The sequence below is a fragment of the Pieris brassicae genome, chromosome 6 (assembly GCF_905147105.1).
Source record: "Pieris brassicae chromosome 6, ilPieBrab1.1, whole genome shotgun sequence".
Taxonomy (NCBI): domain Eukaryota; kingdom Metazoa; phylum Arthropoda; class Insecta; order Lepidoptera; family Pieridae; genus Pieris; species Pieris brassicae.
In genome coordinates, this window is record NC_059670.1 from 16,791,652 (window position 1) to 16,817,512 (window position 25,861).

The 25,861-nt window shown below is 32.0% G+C and overlaps 2 protein-coding genes and 1 long non-coding RNA gene across 9 annotated transcripts; 2 read left to right on the top strand and 1 right to left on the bottom strand.

Moving 5' to 3' along the window:
* Positions 1-2,330: 2,330 nt before the first annotated feature.
* Positions 2,331-8,010, bottom strand: LOC123711461 (tenascin-like). Of its 7 annotated transcripts, XM_045664067.1 has the most exons (12): positions 7,878-7,978; positions 7,230-7,361; positions 6,811-6,933; positions 5,947-6,087; positions 5,703-5,879; positions 5,459-5,635; positions 5,215-5,391; positions 4,983-5,147; positions 4,678-4,824; positions 4,264-4,413; positions 3,583-3,723; positions 2,331-2,733 (listed from the first exon to the last, which is right to left on the bottom strand). In XM_045664067.1, exons 1-12 carry the CDS (start codon positions 7,954-7,956, stop codon positions 2,624-2,626), a joined length of 1,719 nt encoding a protein of 572 aa, XP_045520023.1. In that variant the 5' UTR covers positions 7,957-7,978; the 3' UTR covers positions 2,331-2,623. The 7 variants fall into 7 exon arrangements, with proteins under 7 accessions (XP_045520023.1, XP_045520024.1, XP_045520027.1 ...); XM_045664068.1 differs by lacking the exon at positions 7,230-7,361 and having other exon boundaries at positions 7,878-8,010; XM_045664071.1 differs by lacking the exon at positions 5,459-5,635.
* Positions 8,011-8,816: 806 nt separating this feature from the next.
* On the top strand, positions 8,817-10,635 carry LOC123711468. Its single transcript, XR_006753959.1, has 2 exons — positions 8,817-9,011; positions 10,465-10,635. It is a non-coding gene; the product is annotated as an uncharacterized LOC123711468 (long non-coding RNA).
* A 3,347-nt stretch (positions 10,636-13,982) lies between these two features.
* On the top strand, positions 13,983-15,159 carry LOC123711462 (uncharacterized 30.3 kDa protein-like). The gene is made up of 2 exons (XM_045664074.1): positions 13,983-14,143; positions 14,332-15,159. The coding sequence occupies exons 1-2, from the start codon at positions 14,065-14,067 to the stop codon at positions 15,117-15,119; spliced, it is 867 nt and encodes a 288-aa protein (XP_045520030.1). The 5' UTR covers positions 13,983-14,064; the 3' UTR covers positions 15,120-15,159.
* The last annotated feature ends 10,702 nt before the right edge of the window (positions 15,160-25,861 follow it).

A 25,861-nucleotide genomic window follows, 5' to 3' on the forward strand; every position in this document is an offset into this window, starting at 1 on the left:
AATCAAGTCAAAGAGATTTAAATATAGGTTTTAGTTAACACAGGAAACACAATCCTTTATGATTATGATGTTATGATAAAGCGTATTTGCCTTACATTTATTATGTATGAATTGAGTGCAGTGCACTAGTAAAGCCTTATCTCACACTCCTTATTATATGACGTCACATTTTCCAGTTTATTGAACTGGAAAATATTCCCAAGTAGCCTATAGGATATGAAAAATTACCTTCTCCTTTAATAAAAAACTAGCTGATGCGTTAGTATACTCGTAGAATTCGGATAAAATTTCTTTCTGTAACATGATTAAGCCGTTATACCGATATAGCCGAAATATTCGTCATTATTTATATGGGACAAATTATTGTTAAGCAATATATTTTAACACAGTTACGCTTATGATCATACTTATAAGCGAAATATACTACATTTAGAACCCTTAGTCACCCTTTTTCATACAATAATATTTTTTTAAATACATTAATATATGTTTATCAAGATTCTCATATTTTATCGTAGATTTCGTTAGATGAGTTCTATAGATGATATAAAATTTCGTATTTTTTTACTAACAATTTAAAATTAATCTCACGATTCACTTGGTCTTTGTCAATTAGGATAACTATTTTATCCGAATACTGAAGTAAAAGCGATAATGGCGGATTAGTAACTGTCAAACTGCCAAAACTCAATAAACGATTTTCATTCAGTTAATTAAGTTAGATAACTTGTCAAAAGTAATTTATTGACTATTGATAAGTACATAATTAAATTGTTCAACTGAATGGGTACTCACGGAATTATTATATTTGAGAACATAAATGAAAGATTACCTATAAATAAGTTACCTGTCGGTTTTTGTTTTCCTATGTACTTTCCTACCAGATTACCGACTAACCATCGCTTTGTTTGTTTTGGTAAAAGTGAACTTATATGAAATATTTATAGCTAGAGTCGCGATGATAGAAGTGTAGCAACACTTAAACAAAGTCTTGATCACGGTCACGACTCCATGGGTGAGAATCTTCGTTGAAATCTTCTTAACCTACCGCATTAATTAAACAAAAATTATGTAACTTTGAATGGCCTTAATACCTATCTTACAGCGACTTTAAGCTCAATAGAAGTCAGACCAATTTCTCTAAATGCAAGCTTATTAGATAATTATACGTCAGAAGTTAGTATAGACAATTATATTTCACACACGCACCGTTACCCCGAGACTGCCTTGAAGTTAATTAAGTTAGTTGTAAGAAGGTTTGAATTTGGGTCTCTAATTTAAACTTGGCTAAATTAATATGAGTCACGTTTGTTTGTTGGGTGCGACTTTTTGTTAATCGTTTGTATAGGGGCGAGTGTTGATGGTATTACTTCGTTAAAGTTTAAGCAATTGTTTTTAATATCCAAAAATTACCGTATAATGCAATTTAATAAGTCAAGAGTATTTTTACGCTACCCGACTTTGTTTTTGAATTCTTTTTTACATAATGTAATATTTTTTTTACATTTTTTACATGTCTCTGCATAGAAAAAGAGAATCAAGCGGATGAGTCTGAACATTGACATTATGTCAAATAGTAAAGGGTGATATTTGGTATCAGAGATGAGCCTTGTACCTTAGTGAAATACTGCCCTACTTTTGAATTATAACTCAGATTTTTTGAAGTCTTTCTTCCTTATTTATTTACGTTGATATTATTTAGCCTTGACAAGGAGATCTTTATTCAAAGTGGTAATGTATGCTCTGGAAATTTGTACTACTGGCGATACTAATCGCGATGTTTTTGTTTGCAATTTTGATGTCTGTAAATGGAGCAAATGAAGTGAAAATTCACCCAAATGCTATGACTAAAATTAAAATTCATACAAAATTTATTATCAATTAAAAACCAACCTACATTTCTTATTCGAACCCAAATAAAGAGATTTATGCAATTGCGTGCATTTAAAACGTTCAGGATATTTTATTTCCTAACAATAGATTATTTAAGGGGCTGAAAATGGTCTTCCAATAGCGTGTGCAGGAATGCTTTTATGGGTCGTAAATAGAAAATTACCGTTCGACGGGTCATTTTCAGTGGACGTTTGTTAATATTGAACTGTGAATCTCCGGCTATTTCGATAGCCTAATATACTTTTTATAGCCAATTGACAATTCGTCTATCAGATGTGAGTAATGATTTTACGCGTACGCTTACAATATCGAACTGTGTACTGTCCATTTAAATTATAGGAAACAATAATTATTACCAAATACACACCAATAAGGCGTCTATTAAAAGGGTATAAGTGTAAAGTTAAAGAACGCTTAAAATAATTCCCACGTTTTTGTGTTATAAAATGTTTTTAATGTAGATTATAAAATATAGATAAGTACATGATATTGGTGAACCCAAAATCTTGGATGAAGATACAAGGACTCCGCTAATCAAGCCATCTTGAGAGAATGAGGGAAGATCGTAGTATCATTATATCGTGTAATACTGACTAGCCCAGAAATCATTGGAAAGACGCCATAGAAAAGGGCGTGCTTCAAGTGGTAACAGAGTAGCGTCAGGCCGAATCACTTTGGTTTGATTGGTGGTTGATCAGCGCAGTTAGTATGAAGTATATTTATATAGGTATTAATAGCAAATACACTTTCCAAGTAAGCAAAATCCACCAAGACGCTTCATAACCTGACAAGTGACGTTGCAAGCATGTGGTTCACAAGGTAGTGAAGATGTCTCTGCATCTGTAAACATTTGTCATTGCTTTATTAGTTTATTTATTATCTTTAACATGGAATATTTAATGATGGAATGAATGTTCGGCGAACTATACATAATATTGGGTTGAATGGGGTTAATCAGACAATTTTATAAAATGCAAAATTGTCACTGCAGTACATGCCTTAAGGAATCACTTTTTGTAAACTATTTTACTAAATAAATAATTTTTTATTCAACGATTCAACTATGAGCAGCAATTGCATATGCATACAATCTTCAGCTTCATAAATAGTTTAAGATTAAAATGTCAGAAACATTCAAGTTGCCGTCCAGGTAGGCAGATTTAGAGAAATAATATTACTTCGCGAGTCTTGCGATTTGTCAATAACTTGTCAAAATTAATTTTATGACATCCATCATTTATCTATTCTGAAACTTATATCATGTTAGAACTTGACGTGAGATGTCGAAATTAATTAATGAATGTTGTTTAACTGTGGTCCCGTTTGGTAAGTTACATTCCTAATCATATTTACTAATGCCGGCGGTTTGGTTTCAGTCAAATTAGGTTAAAACTTACTCCAAATTTTCAGTCATATAATTTGAAGTGTCGTTTCTTTACTGTTTAGGAGGTTAGCCTACCTTTATACCAACATAGAGACTGTTATATAACTAATTTTTTCAACTTTTTAAAATATTTTTTCAATAACATATTTTACGATTTATATAGATTGTGTCAACCCGCGCTTGTGCAGACTGTATACCATGCGAAACGTAAGGTCAGTAGTATCATTTTAAATACATAATTGTAAAATTTTGACAAATGATCTGGTAAGTTATGCAAATTATATATAGCAAAATATTGCAATTACCTTCCATGTCACAGTAACATTCCCTCTCAATACAAATGCCATTGTGTAGACCACGCTCACTGCAACTCGTTTTACACTGTGTTGAGTCACATTTCACGTCATTCTCAAGTGGATTGTATGTGGTATTGGTTGCTGAAGATTCTGTAATAAGAGAAAATTAATACTAAACGAGACGTCGGAGATAAGTTGAGATGATGATTGTTTTCATGTAAACTCTTGTGGTTTATGAAAAGAGTCTGAAAAGAATACCTTTATTAAACAGCGTTAATACCCCAGCACTCTGTAACTCTGTCAGAAATTAAGTTACCTGAATCTTTTTACCGACGACATGAAGGTCAGTTCTACTGATTTCGAGGCAAGTCGAAATTGGGTACAAAAACTCAGGATTGGTGTCGCTTTCACTATTGGTGCTGAACATTAAAATAAAATATGTAATGGTAAAGAGTTTTGCTTATTTGTGCTTAAGCAGAAGGTCGAATGGTGTTACGTTTGTTTATACAAAAATTGTGTACCGACTATGTTTTCGTCTTCGTACTGTCGTTGTGTTTGCGGAGTATTAGACTAACGATATTTTACCATTCTTCGAAATGCTGTATTGTATAATTTCTAACTGTTAAAGATATTCAATGATTTTAATTGTTTATTATATTATCTATATGTCAACAGTGTAATAACGTTTACCTTCATTGCTCAACAGTTGTAGGAAATTGTCGCATTTGCATCGGTTATTTACGCAAGCCCCGCCGGGAAATTTCAGGCGACGGCAACGTCTGTCGCACTCACGGTAATTACAACTGCGATATTCAGTATTGATTTTAGCTGAATCCAGACCTGGAATATTAGATTGATACGTGTAATTATTACTGATAAAGCTAGTTTTAAACTCGCAATAACCCCGGCGTACAATAATATTATGTTATTAGTAAAATTTAAAATGACTAAATTAACTTTTAAAATTAGAATATCAAATACATATAATGAGATTATTCCTTGTTTGTATTTTAAAATCAAGCCTCATAAGTAATTGATATGTTTTATGTGGATATTACTTCTCATTTCTAAGCGCTAATATAGATATAAATCAAATCAAGTTACCTCTGATAAACTGCGTACTACGGAAATTATCACATTTGCATCTGCTTCCTACACATGCACCTCCTGGGAATCCTAGACGACGACATCTTTGGTCACATTCCTGATAATTGCAATCACGTAGGGTACTTGCATCCTCAGAGTACTCATCTATAATGATTCATAACATGAGAAGTATAGTTCTTGCAGGTACAGTGTAGTTTTAGTTATAATTTTCTTAATAAATCAAAATGAATTGATACATTTGTTTAGTTTGGTAACTAATAAACCTTTGACAGAAAACGTAAGTCTATAGAACATAATAACACCTTTAGAGGTTCGGAAATTGTCGCACTTGCACCTGTCACCCACACAAACACCATGAAAACCAAGTCGTCTACAGAGTTGCTCACATGCCTGTAAATGGCATCTACGCAGTGGATTTACGTCCATATCTCCGGCGTCCAAGGATACATCGTTTTTATTTTCAGTATCTGTGTAATTTTTATAAGATCAGTATATACTATTCATTAAAGCATTCTTATAACAATACAAAAGTACCTGCAATGTTTTCCGATTCGAAGAAGTTGTCGCACTTGCATCTGTCACCTACACACGCACCACCTGGGAATCCAAGCCGCCTACAAAGTTGCTCGCATGCCCGTAAATTGCAACTACGCAATGGATTTACATCCATATTTCCGGTGTCGAACGATACATCATTATTATTTTCAATATCTGTGTGAGTTTAGTAAGATCAGTATATACTATTCATTAAAGCATTCTTATAACAATACAAAAGTACCTGCAATGTTTTCCAATTCGAGGAAGTTGTCGCACTTGCATTTGTCACCTACACACGCACCACCTGGGAATCCAAGCCGCCTACAAAGTTGCTCGCATGCCCGTAAATTGCAACTACGCAGTGGATTTACATCCATATCTCCGGTGTCGAACGATACATCATTATTATTTTCAATATCTGTGTGAGTTTAGTAAGATCAGTATATACTATTCATTAAAGCATTCTTATAACAATACAAAAGTACCTGCAATGTTTTCCGATTCGAGGAAGTTGTCGCACTTGCATCTGTCACCTACACACGCACCACCTGGGAATCCAAGCCGCCTACAAAGTTGCTCGCATGCCCGTAAATTGCAACTACGCAGTGGATTTACATCCATATCTCCGGTGTCGAACGATACATCATTATTATTTTCAATATCTGTGTGAGTTTAGTAAGATCAGTATATACTATTCATTAAATCATTCTTATAACAATACAAAAGTACCTGCAATGTTTTTCGATACGAGGAAGTTGTCGCACTTGCATCTGTCATCTACACACGCACCACTTGGGAATCCAAGCCGTCTACAAAGTTGCTCGCATGCCCGTAAATTGCAACTACGTAGACTTGATGAATCGGTCTCAGCTAAGGATAAAATGTAATTAAGTACGATTGCAGATGACAAATAATTGAAGTATAAATACACAAAAAAGTGAATACAAACACAAAAGTTTAAAAGCTGTTATTTGTACATTTTGTTAAAAAGACATAATTTATTAAACTTCAATATATAATTAATTTTGACAGTTGTAACAAATGTCTGTTAAGTGATAAAATTATACTAAAAGTATTGCAGCAGTAAGTATTTATACTTACAAGTCACAAATGTAAATCCATCATACTAAATCATTTTAGTTTTTTACGTCGCATTTTTTGGTATGTGTATTGTATTTTTATCACAAATCTAACTAAACCAAATAGTTTAGAACCCTTATTATGAACCCTTACACGTTTCCCACACAAACATCTCGAGGGAAGCGCAATTTTCGTCCGTGTTGATTACTCTCATTGTAATTACGGTGCCGTAAAGCAACACGCTTCTGTTCGTAAAGATAAATAAATAGTTCGTGGGTTTTAATTAAACGGATTTAGAAATATATTTTATGTTCATCACAGTCATGGTTTAAACTACTGTAGATAAAGTACTTAATAGGTGTTAATGTAGGATTTATATATATAACCTGGTAAATAATCTATCAATAGTTTATCTGTCTTATATCAAAAGTATATATTGTATTCATTTTATATTGTGTTATATTATATTTTGAGAAAGGATGTTCACTCTTTAAATATAATTGAATTACTTACGTTTGTCGACGAATTTTTGACATTCGCATCTATTATTATTTATACAATCACCACCAGGGAATCCCATGCGTTGACACATCTGATTACATGTTGCGGGGGAGCATGCCTTTAATATTATAGCATCTACAAGACAAAACATAACATAACTTCTAATAGAGATTCTTATTTAATAAATACAAAAAAACCATATTCTACATAAGTTTGCGGTACATTTATTAAAATGCCTACAACGAACTTAGTTTTCGTCATTAAATGAAGTTATTAGGGTTATAATGTTTTTATTGTTAGGTCCATTAATGGTAATAGTTTTAAAAAAATATTACAAAGTAGCGGGTCTTGTGTTTTAAAATACTAGGGTATGGCGTGTAATCGTATTGGTTATAAGACATTATATTAATATAATATAAAAAATGTTGTACCGTCGGCCTGTTTGTAATTACATTTGCAGTGGCCGTCCACACATGTACCGCTTTGGTACCCTAGACGTTCGCAGAAATTGTTGCAATCGTGGTACTCACAGTGGCTGAATTTTTGGCTTAAAGTATCTTGGCCTAATAACATTGTTTTATATGAAAAATATATTTTTAAACGAGTAAAATGTATATATAGGTTAATTTCAAGTAATAGACAACGAGCCTAAGAAATTATTTCGAAATAATGCCTAGTTATTGGCAATGAGCGTTTCTTGTATCACAAATAGGTCCTTAGGCTATAATCATTCTTTACTCTAAGTTCTTATTAACGTTATCAGACTGTTCTAGTACTTGCTGAACCATAGACTATCTAAGCCATATTCTTAATGTTGAATAAATATGTATAACATCTTGTTGTGAACCTTACCAGTATAAAAAAGAGCATTTCGATAAGATATTAATTGTTAATAGAGAGACGATTGAAAAAAGCAATCACGTGGATTGTAAGGGGTTTTATAATTTAGTAATCATTAAATATATCCGCCTAGCATGTACATATTAGCAAACTTATTGATTTACTGATTGAATTAATATAAGCGAAAAAAATAAAAAAAAACATACTCGAGATAACAGTATTAAGTATTCATAACTAACCTTCTTCATAGACAGTAACCGTAACATATGCACTAGTACAATAAATAATTGACACGAAAACAAGCAAATTTAACACCATTGTCACAGCTTACAGGATGATCTACTCTTAATAGCGTTGTCGTTTGGACTCATTTATACCCGTGTTCGGGACTTCACCTCAAATGAATCATTGTATTCCTTTTCACTGTTTGTGTAACTATTTTGATCAGATTAAATATCGCTTCACAAGTGAGAAATCGACCAATGAATTTTTTGATATTAACATTACCTGTGGAAATAAAATATCTAAGTTTCATATTAAAGGTTCCTTATAACGAATGTTGTTAGGACATTATAATAAACAAATTTTACGGAATACAACTGAAATATTGACACAGAGAACGGATAAAACAATTTAACTTGATAAAGTGTCTATTTTCTACTAATTTATTGTTATATGATAAGGTCAATCTATGGGAGAAATCAAGCCATTAGGAAAGCAATGTAATAGGACTATATCTTTGAGGTTTTTTAGTTTTGTTTAATATTGCAAAATAAAGTACGGTTTCATTATTTATGTACGGATAAAGAGAAAAATATGAAACGAATAATGGAATGGAGACTGAGACTGCATTTGGTTATTCTGGTTTGGTTTGGTTTGGTTAACATTATTATCACTAATTGAGAATAATATAATTAAATTTCAGAGGCATTAAATTTTTAATGCCCCAGAAATTTATTTGATTTTCGTATTATTTGTTTAAGACACTGCTAGGAGTCAGTACCAGAATTAGCATGTTTGTAATTTCTTTTATAGTTGTATTATTATAAAACTTAGATTTTTTTAGAAATGTGTACGTAGTCCTGGTGATATCCAAAAGATGGCGCTATGATTAATATAAAAATAATTAATATCCATAATAATTAGTGATAACCATAAACGCATTCTTATCACATAACGGTCAGAAATCTGCACGTTTCTTTTAATAATAGTGGTTATAAACTAGTTATAAGGTATCGCTCAGAAAACAAACACTTATGAAGTGATACTCCTTGAAATTGTACAAAAACTCATTTAGTTAACAATGAGAGCGAACATATTTATCAAATTAATTGGATTATTTTTTATAATTGCCATGATGTCTTCGTTTCAAGGTAAATATTTTAAATTCTTTTTATTATCTTGATATTGATTCCAACCTTCATTGTCATCCAATCCTAAGTCCAAAAAATATAACAAAACCTATCTACAATTAGAAATATCGATTGAAATTAATTGTGTTTTATTTACAAATATTTTCAAGGTCATAGTTTTCTCTAGTAGTATCTGAGTATTCTCTGTAACTTTTTTTAAAATAATAACTTTGAATAAAGATCGGAGACACGGTAGTTGTTATTTAAATACAAATGTATGTACCATTACTTTTGTCTTAATTTTTTATTGAAACCGTCTGTGGTGACACATCAGTAATCCCAAGTTTGCAAAATAATAAATATATACACTACTGTTCTTCTCTCTTTTCTTCTATATTTTATTAATATGTCTCCATTTGCGATACAGCCTTGTAGGTCTGGGTCTCATATAAAAAAAAGCGCCTTTACTTGATCGGTTCAGCGAGGAGTGGAAAGGGCTCAAGTTCTGGTGCCCTACGCTCTGCCAGACACGATACGTTTTTCTAAATGCTATGCGATTAGTTTGAACAAAAAAATATTTTATTTCATATACATATATGTATGTAATAATGTCGAAATGATAATCTTTGTAAGTTCTTCTTGGTTCTTAAAAATGTAATGATCAAAGTAACAAATCATTACTTGTACATTCTATAATACATTAACATATTTTTCTTTCATACAATGAAATCAAGAAATGAATTCTATGATCTTAACAATATAAATACTAATTTAATATGATCTCACATTATATACATATATATAAAAAGGATAGGATAAAAAAATGTTTTAAATTTCACTATCAAGCGAGAGACAAGCGGGCTGGAAATTACTATCCAGAGTTTTGATTTTAATCATAATGAGTAATTATATATAAGTTAATCATCTTAAGATATTTCATTGCCCAGCATTCGTACAGTCGTGTATTAATTGACGTACCTGTGTTGCATCTCGATTTATAATTATCACTATTAAATTATTATAACATACAAATATGTCTTTTTGATATTGGTAACGGTAAAATACTACAACTAGTTACATTTAATTTACATTAGTTAATGCGGATTCGTGATTTGAATTTAAATGCAAGACTAATTTCACATAAATTACTAGGCGTTTACCATATTAATACTTCTATAAACGATTAACCGCTGGTTATTAATTAACAACCAATTATTTGTTGGTTCAGATAAATTTTATATCTATTAAAATTTAAACGAATTCGACCAAATAATAAAAAAAAAATATTTCAATATTACGTGTATAATATTATGTATTCTTCAATTCGGAAACTCATAGTATGACAGTATCGTAAATGAATACTTGACTAAGCTCTCGTAGAATAAGCCCAAATGAATCCCTTGTTTTTGGTTAGACATTGAGTTATACAGACCTGTTCTGAATCTGTACTGTATATGAAATTATATGATTTCAGAAATCGAAGCGGCAATGAAATCGCGCGTATGTAAAATGGACTGTGAATTACTTTGCAAGACACGGGGTTGGAGTTACGGAGTTTGCAGTCGAGGGAAGTGTTTCTGTGCGCGGGGAGTGGGGACATCAAATAAATATATATTTAAATAAAGTAATTTATAAAATGTGTTAATATATCTTTGATGCCTTTTTTATATATGCTGACTCGACCGCATTCATGGTATGCTTAATCCGGAACTACTGAATTGAATTCCCACCGACATATAGTACTAATTGAACACTTGGTTTAATTTTTGTCGAAAATAGTTGTATAATATGACTTACGATAGGCCTAACATTTGTGAAAGGATTTTAAAATTTACAATTACTGCTATTTCTCAAATCTAGGGCGTAGAACTGACAATTACTAAATCGCTTGGAATTTTTACAAAATTTTTGTCGCTATTCGTCTTTTCGAAGACACTCTTATTAAAGCCACAGCCAACCTCGTTCAGTTTCGCACTCATATGGAGGGAAAGGTTAAATTAGCCGCCAAACAGCTTGATGTGCTTCCGGGCCATCGTTTGCACTTGCACAGAGTTGTATAAAGCGCAAATTCGCCCCACATGTTCAGTACAGTACCAGCTCCTTCCACTTGACCGTATTCAGCGGAGAGCGATTCGTCGAAGATGCCGAAGATCCCTAGGCGGAGCGTAGATATGTGGGTACTATCTGCATCTTCCACAGCATTTACCACAGAGAGAGTTCAGAGGAGTTGTTCGGATTAATACTGGCATCTGAGTTTCATTATCTAACGTCGAAGCAGAATACATATGTTTATCTCGGTAAGGCAGTTCTTGCCTCGCACCACTACTATGTGGCTCACTGAAGTATTTCCGAACCAATTCCATTTAGAGTCCTTCAAAAAAAGAGCGTTTCAATTCTTAAAAGGTCACTAACACACTCGTGAACCTTCTGGCATTGTAAGTGTCTATGGGGGCCGGTATTACTTAACATCAGATGACCCTCCTGCCCGTTATCCCCCTGGAAACATTACATGTTCATGCTCATTACAGGTTAAAGCAGTTAATTGTCGAATTTGTCTGGTCACATAGATTATTTTAGAATTTCGTCAATATGTTAATCTACCGTCACCTCAAATCTATCCATCTACCTCAATCTACACAGCTTAGGTTTGTTTATTATCTTAATACGTTATTTGCATACGACCCACTCATGTGTATTTGCATAAATTAAAAAAAAATTAACCGCTCTTAAAACACCGAATTTATGATAGAATATGACTTTTTGTGTATGTTTCAAGTATAGTTCCTCTACAGGTCGATCTAGACTCCGAGGCCTTTTACGATGAATCATTTGTGAATGGTTATAAAGGTTTAAAAATTTTATTTCTCAAAAAAGACAAAAATCTCTTACATGAGGATAATAAATAAAATAAAAATAAATCAATGGCGCTACAACCTTTTTAGATCTCGGCCTTAGATTACTCTATCTAATTCATGATCATTTGTTAATGGAATAGGCAAGTAGGTGATCAGCCTTCTGTGTCTGACGCACGCCGTCGACTTTTTGGGTCTAAGGCAAGGATGTTTCTCTTCACCGTTTGAGCGAATGTTAAATGGACACATAGAAATAAAAGTCCACTGATGCACAGCCGGGATAGAACCTACGACCTTAGGGATGCGAGCCGTACGCTGAAGCCACTAGGCTAACACTGCTGCAACATAAGAACAAAACTTAAGATAAACCATTATCGTCGTTCTTAAAATAATCACAATAAAAATATAGCCGTACATGCAATAAACTTAAATGTAACCAATGAAAAATTCATTTAAAAGTCATTTTGTCAAACATACTCACCTAGCTTTTGAATGATTTGAAAGAAGTTATAGTTTTTATATTTGTGTGTAATTTATTAAACAACTGTGCGTGCGCCTTAGTAGGTCAACATATTTTGCCGTACTGATTTAGTAATCTTATGCTAGCTGTATCCCTGTCAACGCAATCCGCTCTTATTGTTTGTTGTCTAATAAAGCCCTCGATAATCTAACATAAGTTTTTTCGAAACAATAACATAAGAATTCTTCGATTTTAAACTAGAAATAAGCGTTGACGTACTGAAGGGGATTTTATTTACAAAAAAAATCTAACGAAATAGACCTGTCATGCGTCCGTCTCATCCAAGCACCTGATAGCAAAAGAAATTAGTTGAACTTTGAAGTGGTCAATAGTCATCACGCAATGCCCGTCAAAGTGACATAAGGTGAAGTAGTCAACATGCCATTTGCCTCTAAGAATATATTATCGCGGCGCCTCGTTGCTTCACTCTGTTTTTTTTTCTATTCGCGCCTTATCATATTGGATAATTATTATAGCCTCTCAGAAATTTTCTAATTATAAAACACATCTAATCAATCTTACATAACTTCTGAATTCCAATATCAATTTAGGACCAAAGCTTCGAGCCAAAGCCACTTGGCAGTTACAACCCAATTCTTACTTTTGTAGTTTACTTTCAGGCAATGTTCTTAACGACCGCGCTTTTCGATGCTTTGTAATAAGTGCTATAGAATAAATTTTCAACTTGAGTTACGTTTACTACGAAATTGTACCGTTTAATGTATCGCAATATAAATGCATGTGATATTTCGTTTAAGTGACTAGGGTTGCTCAAAGACATACTAGACAGTAATGTTATAAATAGTACATATAATGTATTGAAATTGAAAGCTACTAAGTTTTGCGGACTGTGTCGCTTATAAAAAAATAGAGTCACTTATAATAAGATTTTTCATCGGTATCATTAAATAAATTTTATTGAATTCTGGCTACGTACTAACTAGTCAAAGTCAAAAATCATTTATTCATATAGGTAACACAATGTACACTTATGAACGTCAATAAAAAATAAATATACATTAAATGCTTCTAATTTTGCGTAGAACGGAAGAGAAGAACTGGCAATAAACTCTCCGCCACTCTTTTTAATTGCCAAGTTTTTTTTGTATTACACAACGTTTGTAAGGAGCTACAACCATCACACCATGTTCCAAATGACATCAGCAGGAGGCATGGTGAAATAGGAGCATGCACTTACATTCACGCGTGGGAACAACACGGTAAATACATAGTCAAAAATAACTAACACCACCGCATACACGAATTCATGTACGATCAGTCACCACAACTAATAACTTTAACCAGTATTCAATAAATATTTTATTAATTTAAAACAAATTCAAACATAATTCCAACTCTTTCCAAGGGAAGTCAAAAGGTTTTCAAAAGATCAATCGAATAAGCCAATTTAGACTTAATTTCTTAATTATGTTTATGAGTTACGACCGCTATAGAAAGTTAATTTTTAAAATTAGAATATAATAATTTAAAAGACACACCCTTATTTATATTGACGTCATAGTTATTAATATGAATTTTACACATAGCGTTGTGAATAGCAAAATAGGTACGTTGGTATTTATAGGTCGTCTTATCAGTATTTTCACTACATCCCCTAAACTTGAGGACGTCTGAGCATTATAAATAAGCCAAGCTAATCAACAGGGCATACTAATTAATCTTCTCGCTAACTCTACGGAAGATGGAAGCAATTTTGTATTACTATTTATCACTAGTAACAGTTATTTCATATAATATTATTGCTGCGGAAAATTATAAAAGTAAGTACATACTTTTAATATGACTAAGTTTTAAACCAATTTGGTGAATGACCTGGAGTTTTTGGGTTCAGCTCAGTTGAAAATTTAATGTTTCGGTATAGGCATACAAAGCCGCTCTGGCTCTGGCTGGAATTTAAAAAAAAAGGTGGAAAAGCATTGCCAATTTTAAATTGAAATTTTATTTACAGATACTGATAATGAGTTCTCAAACGAGACCGTCTACAGAGCTTACCAAACAGGTGTCGATGTTGGAATAATAAATACGGAAAAATATCCCTTCCTTACATTTCAAAGCGACGAGAGAAATATCTTCAGAGGTCTGTTCAGGGAATATACTTCATTAAATGCCAGTGAGCCTATTAATTACGAGGAGTGGCTCATTATGAACAACTTTGGCATCCTACCCGATACCCAGGAGTCTTTGTTTGAAAGGAAAATAGCAAAGCGAAGCACCGCTGATAACAAACGCCGCTTTGTCAATACTGTCAGAAAAGGGGACATACTAATAACTGGAAGAGGTGTCGGTGGGTTGATAGGTCACGCGGCTATTATGACTACAGACTATTGGGTACTCGAAATGCCTGGTGGTAGAGGTTGGCAGAATGGTATAAAGGATAATAATAGGCAGATAAGCAAACATGCGTGGTTCGATGTACATAGTTCGGATTGGACCACCGTATATCGCAACAGAGATGCCAGTGTCGCCCACGCCGCTGCACTTTGGGCGGATCACAACTATTATAATCCCAGCGGCGGTGCCAAGAAAACTATACACGTCACTTATAAAATAACAACAGATATAAAATCAAAGAACCCGAGTTACTGTTCCAAACTAGTTATCCAGGCGTATTATTTTGGAACCGGGAAGAGAAAAGTTATTTCTAATTTGTCAGTCAGCGGCAGAGTTATCGTCCCAACAAATATTCCCATATACTTTATGCATCCATATACATTAGTAAATAAGGGAAAATATTAGTAATTTAAAAGTGGGAATAAAATATTTACTCTAGTGTCAATGTCATAGTTTTTATGATGATTTATCGATGAAGATGATGAACTACTAGCTGGCTTTTACAATATTATATAATGCAATAAATCAGATATTATATCTGTTAAAGAAGTTTTACTTAAATGTCTAATACCAAAGACACTATTCAGCATTATTTATTTTAATACGCTATACCTACCCCCACAAATAGTTTTTATTCTATTATAACAAATTATTGTTAAAATATGCGCTGCAAGTTTCGTTAGATGCATTTTTACAATGAAAAAAATGTGTTCAATTCATAATTTTATTTTTTATGAATACCAACATCTACATAAAAATAATACGTAAAATAATTTGAATTCATAGCAAGTCACAGCGTTGTCAGCTTTAAAAAAAATCCAACAGTGTAATACATAAAAATACTGTTTAAAATCGCGACATTAAGAAGCTTTTATTCCTTTTGATTTATCGAAGACATACACAACCAGTCATTGTGCAATACCCTCCACTGAGGTGACCACTCCGGATGCAACGGTTTCTGCATTCCAAAAATGGCATTCCACATCCAGGTGGTGGTTTCACAAATATTGTGTCCCTTGGTAGTCGTTTGATCATTGTATTGACACCTAAAAAAGGTTAGAATGTTTAAATTTTTTAGTGCACTTAATTATATAGATATTGTTATTTATAGATTACACTACACACTATTATTTCTTTATATTTTGGCATAATATGAACGCAGTGTTTATGTATGGAATTTTGTGATTTTACAATGATTAAGGAAAACAACAAATAATCGGCGGAGAACGGAAAAGTTTAGGCTTCGATGTTTAATAACAGAAAATATTTAAATAAATTAACAATTTTGGGTAGGGTTAATTTATTAATATTAAATATATTAAAAATCTATTAAAGGTTAGTTTAAAGTAAAACTAAAAATACACACTTTCCCCTGTGTCGTCCGTGGAAGCCGCAAAAGCGACTACCACAAATAGAACAACAAGAAATACAAACGTCTTCATCGTGGAAACCTATTGAAATCTGTAAAATGACAGCACAGATTGAGTTATTTATATACCTCCATACTCAGATGCATTGCCTTTTGACCTGTACCACGATGTTATCAACAAATATATCGTCACGATACTATCGCATATCGTAAACACCGTGCTGTTACCACGTACACGGCTTGAGCAGGTATGTCGATATTAAGCAATGAATAGCTATGTAATATTACCAGCCACATATGGATTTCTACAACCAGTTACTCAAGGAGTATATAAATATTGGATGTAGAGGGAATACCCGGAGTCAATTTCTCTTTTACTGAATTGCAAGTTGATAAATATGTTTCAACTCACGCAAATTTGATCTTTAACGGAATGAATTAAAGATGTGTGTGGCGTGATAACATTGTTCCTCTATAACGACAAGTACTTGGAAATACTTCTGTGATAAGATTATTATTAAAATGTTTGCAAAAGGCGCCTTTGTGCGACTCAGTTCCGCTTTACTCATTTAAATTATGCCGTAATTCAGTTTCCTTGTACTGATAAACGACAATAGATTATACATCAAACAGTTTTAATATGTATAATTTAATGGAAATGCGAATTTGTAGAGAACATTCACTGGTAATAGTAAGTAAATTGGTTTTGTTTGAAGCATACAAACAGGCTTAACAGGATAAAGTTTGCGATATTGCCGGTATTAAAAAGTAATAACTTGGAGTAGGTATTTTACTGAATTATTACCGATTAACATACATATTTTTATCCTTCTCTACTCCTTCTTGTTCTTCCGAAGGAGACACCCAAAAAAAAGATGGAGTATGGAATAGAGAAAGAAAGCTATGGACAGAGTCAGTTGCATAAAGCTGAAGGTGGCCTTTACCCGCGAAGGGGTTTCGGTCAACGATACTGAATTTAGCTTAGATATAAGATATATAGGTTAACTAGATAAATGAAATAATGTATATAACGTAAAAAATCAAAGCTGTATATTATAATTTTGTCACAATTGGAAATTGAACGGGCTTTATTATTATTAATCTTTTTTTAATAGTAAATGTTTTTACGTAAACCATTTTTCTAGAAAAACAATCGCTCAAATATTCTTATTAATTTCGAGATATCTTCATAAAATATATTTATTTAGATCTAAGAGTTTATCTTGAGTTATAAGTATTCAAATTGTTATAGGTAATATTTTTCGACAAGAATTTCTATGGATTAATGATAATGATGATGAATCTCTATTTATCCAATAATTATCTTTATTGAGTGTTTACATATTCATATTCGAGGAATAATACCATGCATTCTGACACTTAGTCATACGATACAGTTATAAACGCGGGACTTCACCCAACTTAAGGTTAATACAGCAAATATTTAGCCTTATACGATACGATTGATTATACCTACATATAATTCTTTCTATGTAAAAATATTTACCGGATGAAAACGTTCATCACAATGTTTCAATGATTTTGAACATATTTTTAATTTCGTGTTGAATATGTATATTTTAAAAATTCCGCCTCTATTTTAATAATCTACTGAGAGAAACAAGTTTTTAAAAGTTGGTAAATTTTCTGCTACAAAGAAAAAATCAATTAAAAACATATCAATTAATTAAATCACCTATATAAATATTTAATTTATTTTTGTACTATCACCATATATTTATACATAGTTCTTAAGTATTCTGTAACTAATAAGATATTAAGCATGCCGTGTTTCTCTAGTAATGCGAGTGCAATTAGTTTTATTGTTAATTTTATTTCTAGGTGGAAGATTTAATGTAATGCCTTTTGGAAAACCTTTTTTTAGTAAATATAATTCTTTGATATACCTAATCGCATATTGATTTAATATTACGACATCGTTAAGACTATGGCTTTTTGGATAGTTTTAATTTTTCTCATTTTACTCTAATATATCTCATAATTTATAGGATTTGTTATGTTTCTCGTAATGGGCCAAACATATGAGAAGGTAAATAAATCAATCTGAATTTCACGCAGTCATAAAATTGTAACGTCGTGTATATACTCCTATACGTACAGGAATACATATTCTTTTCGACTTCATGCGGTCTTTGAAATCTTACACTAAGAATTACTCACTTTTTTATTTTTATTATAGCTTAATATATCATAAATAAATTAAAAGCTAAAACAAAAATACCAAAAATCCAAGGTTTAACCTTGGTGTCTGTATGGTAAGATTCAGAAAAGAGCCTTAGTGCGAACTACGTCTTTGACATGCAGGAGTTACGCTTAACGTTAAGTGTCCGTGTATTATAATTTCCATTCAACGATCTTTATTGGCTCATACGGAATTATTTATTTATTTTACTCTGTATATAAACAATAATTGTGTAAATGTGAAACACAACGAAAAATAAGCAGAAGTGTCTTCACGTTAAAAACACTACACTATCGTTCAATATTGAACCTAATAAAAATGTTCAAGCACTCCAGAATTTGGAACTGAGTCACGTCACGGAATCGGGGTCTAAAATTACCTTTACCTGTGGGTCGAACCTGTAAGAACCATACTCGTAAGTGTGTTGTGCAATTTGTCTCGATTGTACACTATATTTCTCTGACACGGCCGATATCATTCAGATTTCAAACCCGCCTACACACTTAAGCACAGTTTTTCGAATACGCAGTAGTTATATATTGTAAATAATATGGAAAATAATGTACTGAGTAAGCGATGTTTATTAGTAAGCAACCTAAAAACAACTAATACTGAAACGACGACACTAATAATACATATTTTTCGATATATTTAAAACGTAGTAAAATTTACCCTTTTGCACAGAGTGACTAGTAATTTTATACAAAGTAAGCGTATATATAATTTATTTTCATTCATTATATGTTAACATGATTAAATGAGGTTATAACAAAAAAATTACGTTTGATAACTGTTGAAAAAAATCATTATTACACAACTGTTTGTTAGTAAGCTGTAGCTCTAAGAGGCGCTTGAGGAAATGATTGAAGACGCAATTGAAAGGCTTGATATAAATATTTATACTAACGAAAATGATAAAATACAATAAAAAATATACCTTTTATGGATTATATATAACCCGAATATATAATTGAAAGAGATTTTACTTTATGTGGATATTAATAGTATAGCATCATCGCAGTAAGTCGGCTAGGCTGGAGCTCCATAGGCTGAGGTAGTCAGTTTAAAACGCAGCTGTGATGAACAGGGCTTTTATGTTATTTTGTTCATTCTGCGACAGTACACGTGAAATGCAATTGAAAGGCTTGAACGTAATCTTGGTAATTTACATCCGCGTGTTTTAGGTATGAAAGACTGATCAGTAGAACATTTGTGTAAAGAAAAAAATGTGAATAAAATCGACGAGCTTCTAGTTCCTACAAAAATTTAATACGTTTAACACAATACGTGTGACTTATTAAACTTTTCCAGATATAACTCTAAACATTAAATATTTCTATGAAAAGCACAGCAATTATTGCAAAGTTTTTAAGCCACGGAGAAACATTCATTATAATTAAAACTAACGGAATCGCGTCCTAGAATAGTAATTACAGTACACAAAAAACATTATACAGTCCAACTTTGTTCAATTATAAAGTGGTTTCTCAAATAAAAATATAGAAATAAAGCACGAAGATTGCAGTAAAACGCGAAACGCAAGCCGAGAATATTGAATCTTCATTTTCATTTAATGGGAACAAAGTAATTTTTCTAAGTGCTGAAGAAAACAATATCTGTGGATAAGCGGGGGTGGAGTGGGTGAAAGTTAATTTATCAGGAGCCAAAGGACGGTTTAGCAAGCTGTCGTTGCTAGTTTCAACTTAACGTTCTTTGAGCGAGTAGCTTTAATAGTTTACTTAGGATTTAGGTCTTAGTATACGTCGGTTTTACTGTATTTCAGGTATGGGAACTTTGCAATTTTAACGAGAGCTCATTTTTAGTTGCGTTATTCCTAAAAGTGGTGGGTGTGTCGCCGCAAAATTCCCCCACAGCTCACAGACGTGAGTGAAGAAATAAATTCATAACAGACAAAGCTTTATATACATTACAGATTTATAACAACCTAAAGACAAGTTATTTCTAAATTATTTGTATAAATTATTTCACGAGTTATTAGTTGAAAAAGTTGAAAAGCTTGATAATGTCTACAAAAAGTCAGCGACAGCATGTCTAACTTTCATTTGCCGACAAAAGATTGTTAACAGAAATAAATACCATTAGTATGTGTTAATAAAAATATAGAAATTAGCTAAAGAAACAATGTAATAAAATTGAAAACCAACAACTATTAATAACATTAATTACCAAAAACCTTAGTTTGTATACAATTTTACCGGAAACATCATCTGGCCTTTTTCATTTTAAAAATCAAACGATCGCATCTTAGCTAAGTAAATACACAAAAAGCTTCATTCCGAAAACTCGTTATCACGGGTTCGTGTCATTACTCCAAGTAAATAAACCATATTAACAACAAAAATTCTACTTAATGTAATGACTATTTTTGCAACATTTACATTAGCCTTACTGAAATGAGGCAATTTACATTATGAAAGATGTAATCTCGTAAAAATAAACAAAACGTGCGCCGTCGTCAGAATTTTGATGTAGTATAATTTAATTTCACGTTTCACATAACATTATGACTCGAATGGGAGCGTAATTTTCAGGAATATACACAGGGGTATTGTCAAGGTATCGGCGTATTGAAATATCTTTGATACAAATTTTTCCTTTTTGCAATGTTCCTGGAAAATTGTCGAATGAATTAACACGACCTCTTTTTATTATTACGTAACGTTAAAATATAAATGTAATTTTGTACAAGTTAATCTAAGAATATTTTATGATTGTTATTACTCAACTGCTTAGTAGACATGTGAACTTCCTAACAGACTTCCAAGAACAGCTTATAATCAGAACCACTATTTTGATTTCCATATATTCTGGTTTCACGAAGAGAATAATTAAATAAAGTATACATTTCTAATAGTGAATAGTTATTATATTGATTAATTCTTGGAAATTTTATTTAAGAATTTAGTAAGTCCCACATGGTTGACACTAAATTGTTTTAATCTAAATCAGAGTTAAGAAGGTTCCATTCCATAGACATTACATTTCCAAGAACATTAGGCGTGCAACCCTAAATGTCCGAAATTCACATTTATGCGTAGGGTGAAGAAAAACATCGTGAGAAAATCGATGTCTTAGAGCCAAAAATAGAGAGCGCCTGTCAGCTATAAAAGTCTGATGACCTCCTTGGTTTTATGAAATAAATATCAAGGGAAATAATTAAAAAATATGTGTTAAAAGTCTGTTAAGGAAAAAATCGTGTAGGTTTTTATAATTCAGTTTACAATAGTGCATCAGAAATACAAGGTAAATTCTTAGAGTATCAACAATATTGTTTTCTATACTTGCAGTTTCATTTGGAAGGCAAACATCTCTTCGGAAACACAATTTAAGTTCGTCAACAGCCTTGCAGTTGGTAAACCTTGTTTATCCAAGTTTTACTTTGATAGTTACTGAATAAAGTTTTAATACAAAACGATTTTGTATTATATAAAACATCGAAATATATCTGATTTCTAAAATTGCGCACAGATAACGAAATTTGGACATTTACTTTTTATTTCTTGCGAACGACTGAATCGGGAGAAACCTTTGCTTTTATGAATAAATCGATGACTAATATTTTACTCACACACTCGACTAAGTAAAATATTTTTATATTATAGTAGATATTTTTGTGACGTATGAGGTAATAATATAATTCTAGAAAGTATGTGACTGTTCCGGAAGTTTATGGGACGTTTGCATAAATTCAAAATCATTTATTCATATAGGTAACACAATGTACACTTATTAACGTCAAAAACATAAATATATATGAAATGCTTCTAATTTTACATTTACTGCTAGTTCTCAAATCAAGGGCGTAGAACGGAAGAGAAGAACTGGCAATAAACTCGCCGCTACACTTTTTAATCTCTCTCAATTGATCTCACGTGTCACAGTTAAAATGATCGGTGGTTTCGTAGAATTATTTTTACTAAGTTTTTAATGTTCCTTAGGTTTCCAGTTCCAGTTTTCCAATAGGTTTCTTTTATTATTGGATTTTCTTGTCTAAGGTACATTGATATTAAACATGGCAAGGTAACCAGAATGGCCAAGTTCTATAAATAAATGAGCGGGTAACATTTGTTGGAGTAACATCTAAAGCCTCGAACTTTTCTATATAAATGGAGTTATCCACTGGATGTTCTACAAGACGCTTGTGAATGCCATGCCTATAAAATATTTCAACAAAAAATTTAGTAATTCTGTGGTATAACGTAGCGATGAAAAATAAATGAAGTTGTTACATTTAAAAATGTAAATTTTCGCATTACCTCGAGCATATTTTAAACGAAGCTAGGAGTTAGCTCCGTTTCAGAAGGATAATATTCAAAAACATAAACAGTACTTTTACGGTGTACTGCATTATATTTGCATAAATATGATTTTGTATGCAAATACATCAAGTATAAGGTTTAGTGGAGGGAAAATAATCTCTTGGCGCGTTTTCGTCGTAAAACTTTCATAGTATGCTAAGCGCTTGCAAATCTTACTTGCTTAGCTGCAGCCACTGCTATAGGTGATAAGAAAGTTGATTTATATTTTTGATGATCCTCAGTTTATTGGAGACATCGCAAAATATATAATTACATTCCAACGTTATAATGTATATCGTAAAATTTAACATATTTTTAGATTTCTACTTTTTATTTTTGTGTGCTTCCATTCCTTATTAACAAGGAAGTCTGTCGGTTAGTATGTATCCCTATTTAATACATGCTTTCATTAAACATTATTTTTATTTGTATTGATAATGCGTCTAACAATTTCCTAATGGTAAAGTTTACTTGCAGGCATAGAAGAGACATTTTGTTTACCTACAGGGCATATAAGGGCCTGGAGTCTGGGCAAAACAATAATTGTTTCCAGGTAAGAGCCGGTAGTTAGTTGTTTTATAAAGTTTCACTTAAAAAAATACAATAGTTACAAATGAAATTATCGTGTAATCTGTATGATTTATGACAAAAATCATCTAGTTAAAATAAAACAATAACTATTAAACCGCATATAAAAATTCAGTCATAAGATAAATTCCATCTATTTTATGAGTCTTAAAAATAGTGAACGTAAAATATTAGATGACTGTCATATTTATACGGTTTCAACTAGAAATTTTGCATCGAATATTAAGAAAAAGCACTGAAAATGCTTGTGAATGGAAATTTTTATGTTCAAGTCCTAACCAATGGATTAAGTTAGTAAACGCACATGACACAGTCCTTCCATTCAATTTCACATTTAAAAAACAATTATGTTATGTGGCAGAATTCATGAGTGTAAAGTAGTAGCAGTATACTTCATAGTACTAAATAGTTAAACTCTGAAATGTCGATTTATAGCGAGCATGTTTTTAAAACAATATCTGTGGCTTAGTCAGTTCTAACTCATTTAGTTTTTGTAAACAGAGCTTTAGTCCAATGGTTTTTTATCACATAGAGTACATTTTCCAAAAGTTTACTGTCAAAAGAAAAACTACACCTAAAATTCTAACACCTAATATTTAATATAACTCTTGAGTAATGTGGATACAAATGGAGAATGACAAGACACTACAACTGTATCGGAATCGATGAAAATTTAAATGCTTACGTCACCTGTCACGAATTATGCGCAAGCAATTTATCAGAAATAATTCCCTCGTCAAAAGATAGAGGGCGCTATGACACTACGAAATAAACTTGCTAAATAATACTAGCTTTAAGCTCTAGACTCTAGAGCTTAGTAACAATTGATTATACAATTATAAGCCAATGAGATTATACAATTTACTGAATAAATCAGATGGAGACCTATATTTTTATAAGCAAGTTACATCGCCTTAACGGTAAAACATCGATAGGTAGTCTCGTAGGTAAAAAAAATATTGGCTTTATACGGGAGTAATACGTAGCGCTAAGCCACGAATTAATCTGAATCAACTGAATCTTATTCTTAGATCTTCTAAAAGTTTTCTTAACCCAACAATGGCTACTATGCGACAATTATAATCTTTGTAGTGTTGATCATTATGTAAGATATATTACTTTTGAATACATAGGTCAACACTTAATTTATAAACATATAGCAAATAGTTCAATATATGCACCACTTCACAGGTACACTACTTCACTTCATAAGTATAAACTTATCTTACATAATATATAAGAGTTAAAATATGATAAGTACTGAATCTTATAATTATAATAAAACTTAGCAACGCTGAAATCATACAGAGGGAAAACCCCTTAGTAATGGACAGGTGTAATTTAAACAATGGGTAACTTTATCTTGATATGCACCTGATCTTAGAAGGTTGTAACTGGGTTCGCTGGATTTAAGTTTCTGTAACTATAATAACTTACACGATTATATATATAGTTTAAAATTTATTGCGTTAGTGAAGGTGTTTCCAAGAAACACCTGTAATATTTTCGTCGTATCTAGCGTAGCAGGCGACAAAACGCAATCGATCAAGCTTTCTACGTGGCTGGAGCAATCCAAAGCGTGATACGTGTTAACTACACAGATCAATAAAAGCCATACAACTATCTACCCTATTACATGTTACATAAATCACATTTTCCATTTGTCGCAATAATTATGTCGCATTTTACGCGATTCGTTTGACTATCCTCTTCCCCAGGTAATGTTTCCTGTAATATTGACGCAATATTTTTCGTTGATAGGGTTTGTTATCAGTAGGACGCTTGTAAAACGGAGTTATTTTTAACCAAAATCGTAATTTGGAAGGGATTCAGAAGTAAGGGAGATCGTATAATCGGAAAGCGTAAATTTTGCAAAACTGTTAATTTACTTAAGAACCGTATTTTTTCGTTTGATATACATATATATCACTTCTATTAGTATGAACTAGTTATTAAGAATGGCTTTGACTGTACTATTTATTGTATAAAACTTGCAATAATATTTGTATGATTACAAAGTAACCATATCTGTTATATGCTACTATAGGGTAGTGATCATAGTTTTTGATTTGATTAAATGCGATTTAATATCAAAGAATAACATAATTCAAATGCCAAACTTGAGTTAAACAGAAGGTTTGACAGATATTGTTTGCCCTTAGTATGATTATTGTTAAGAATACGAGCCAGCGACTGTATTAATCAAACAATTAACAACATGATTAATACTTACAGGAAATCACTATTAATAATGTTTAAGTGTCAATTAACGAAATCAAGAGTGTTATAAATGGCTAAACTAGTCTGAGAACCCTCGTTTTTACGAATTAATCAAATCCTACTATACTGAAGGGAAAAATCTATGCATACATTATGATTTATTATAAGCCAGGAAAAAAAGTTATTTTAGATTATAATAATGTGTGATGTGTGCGTCGAATTAAAGAAAAATAATACATGTAACACGACATTTTCCTTCGTTTAAATAATATATCTTTATGATGACATTTTTTTTCTGTACATTTTTTATGCTCATACGGTGACGGCTTATTTCTTGAAAAAGTTAATAAAATATAATTTAGAGTTAGGAACATAATTTTTAAAAAGATAAAAGACAAACAAACGATCACATCAAAAGCTGTTGCCGAAAACACGCTAGACCCCGGGT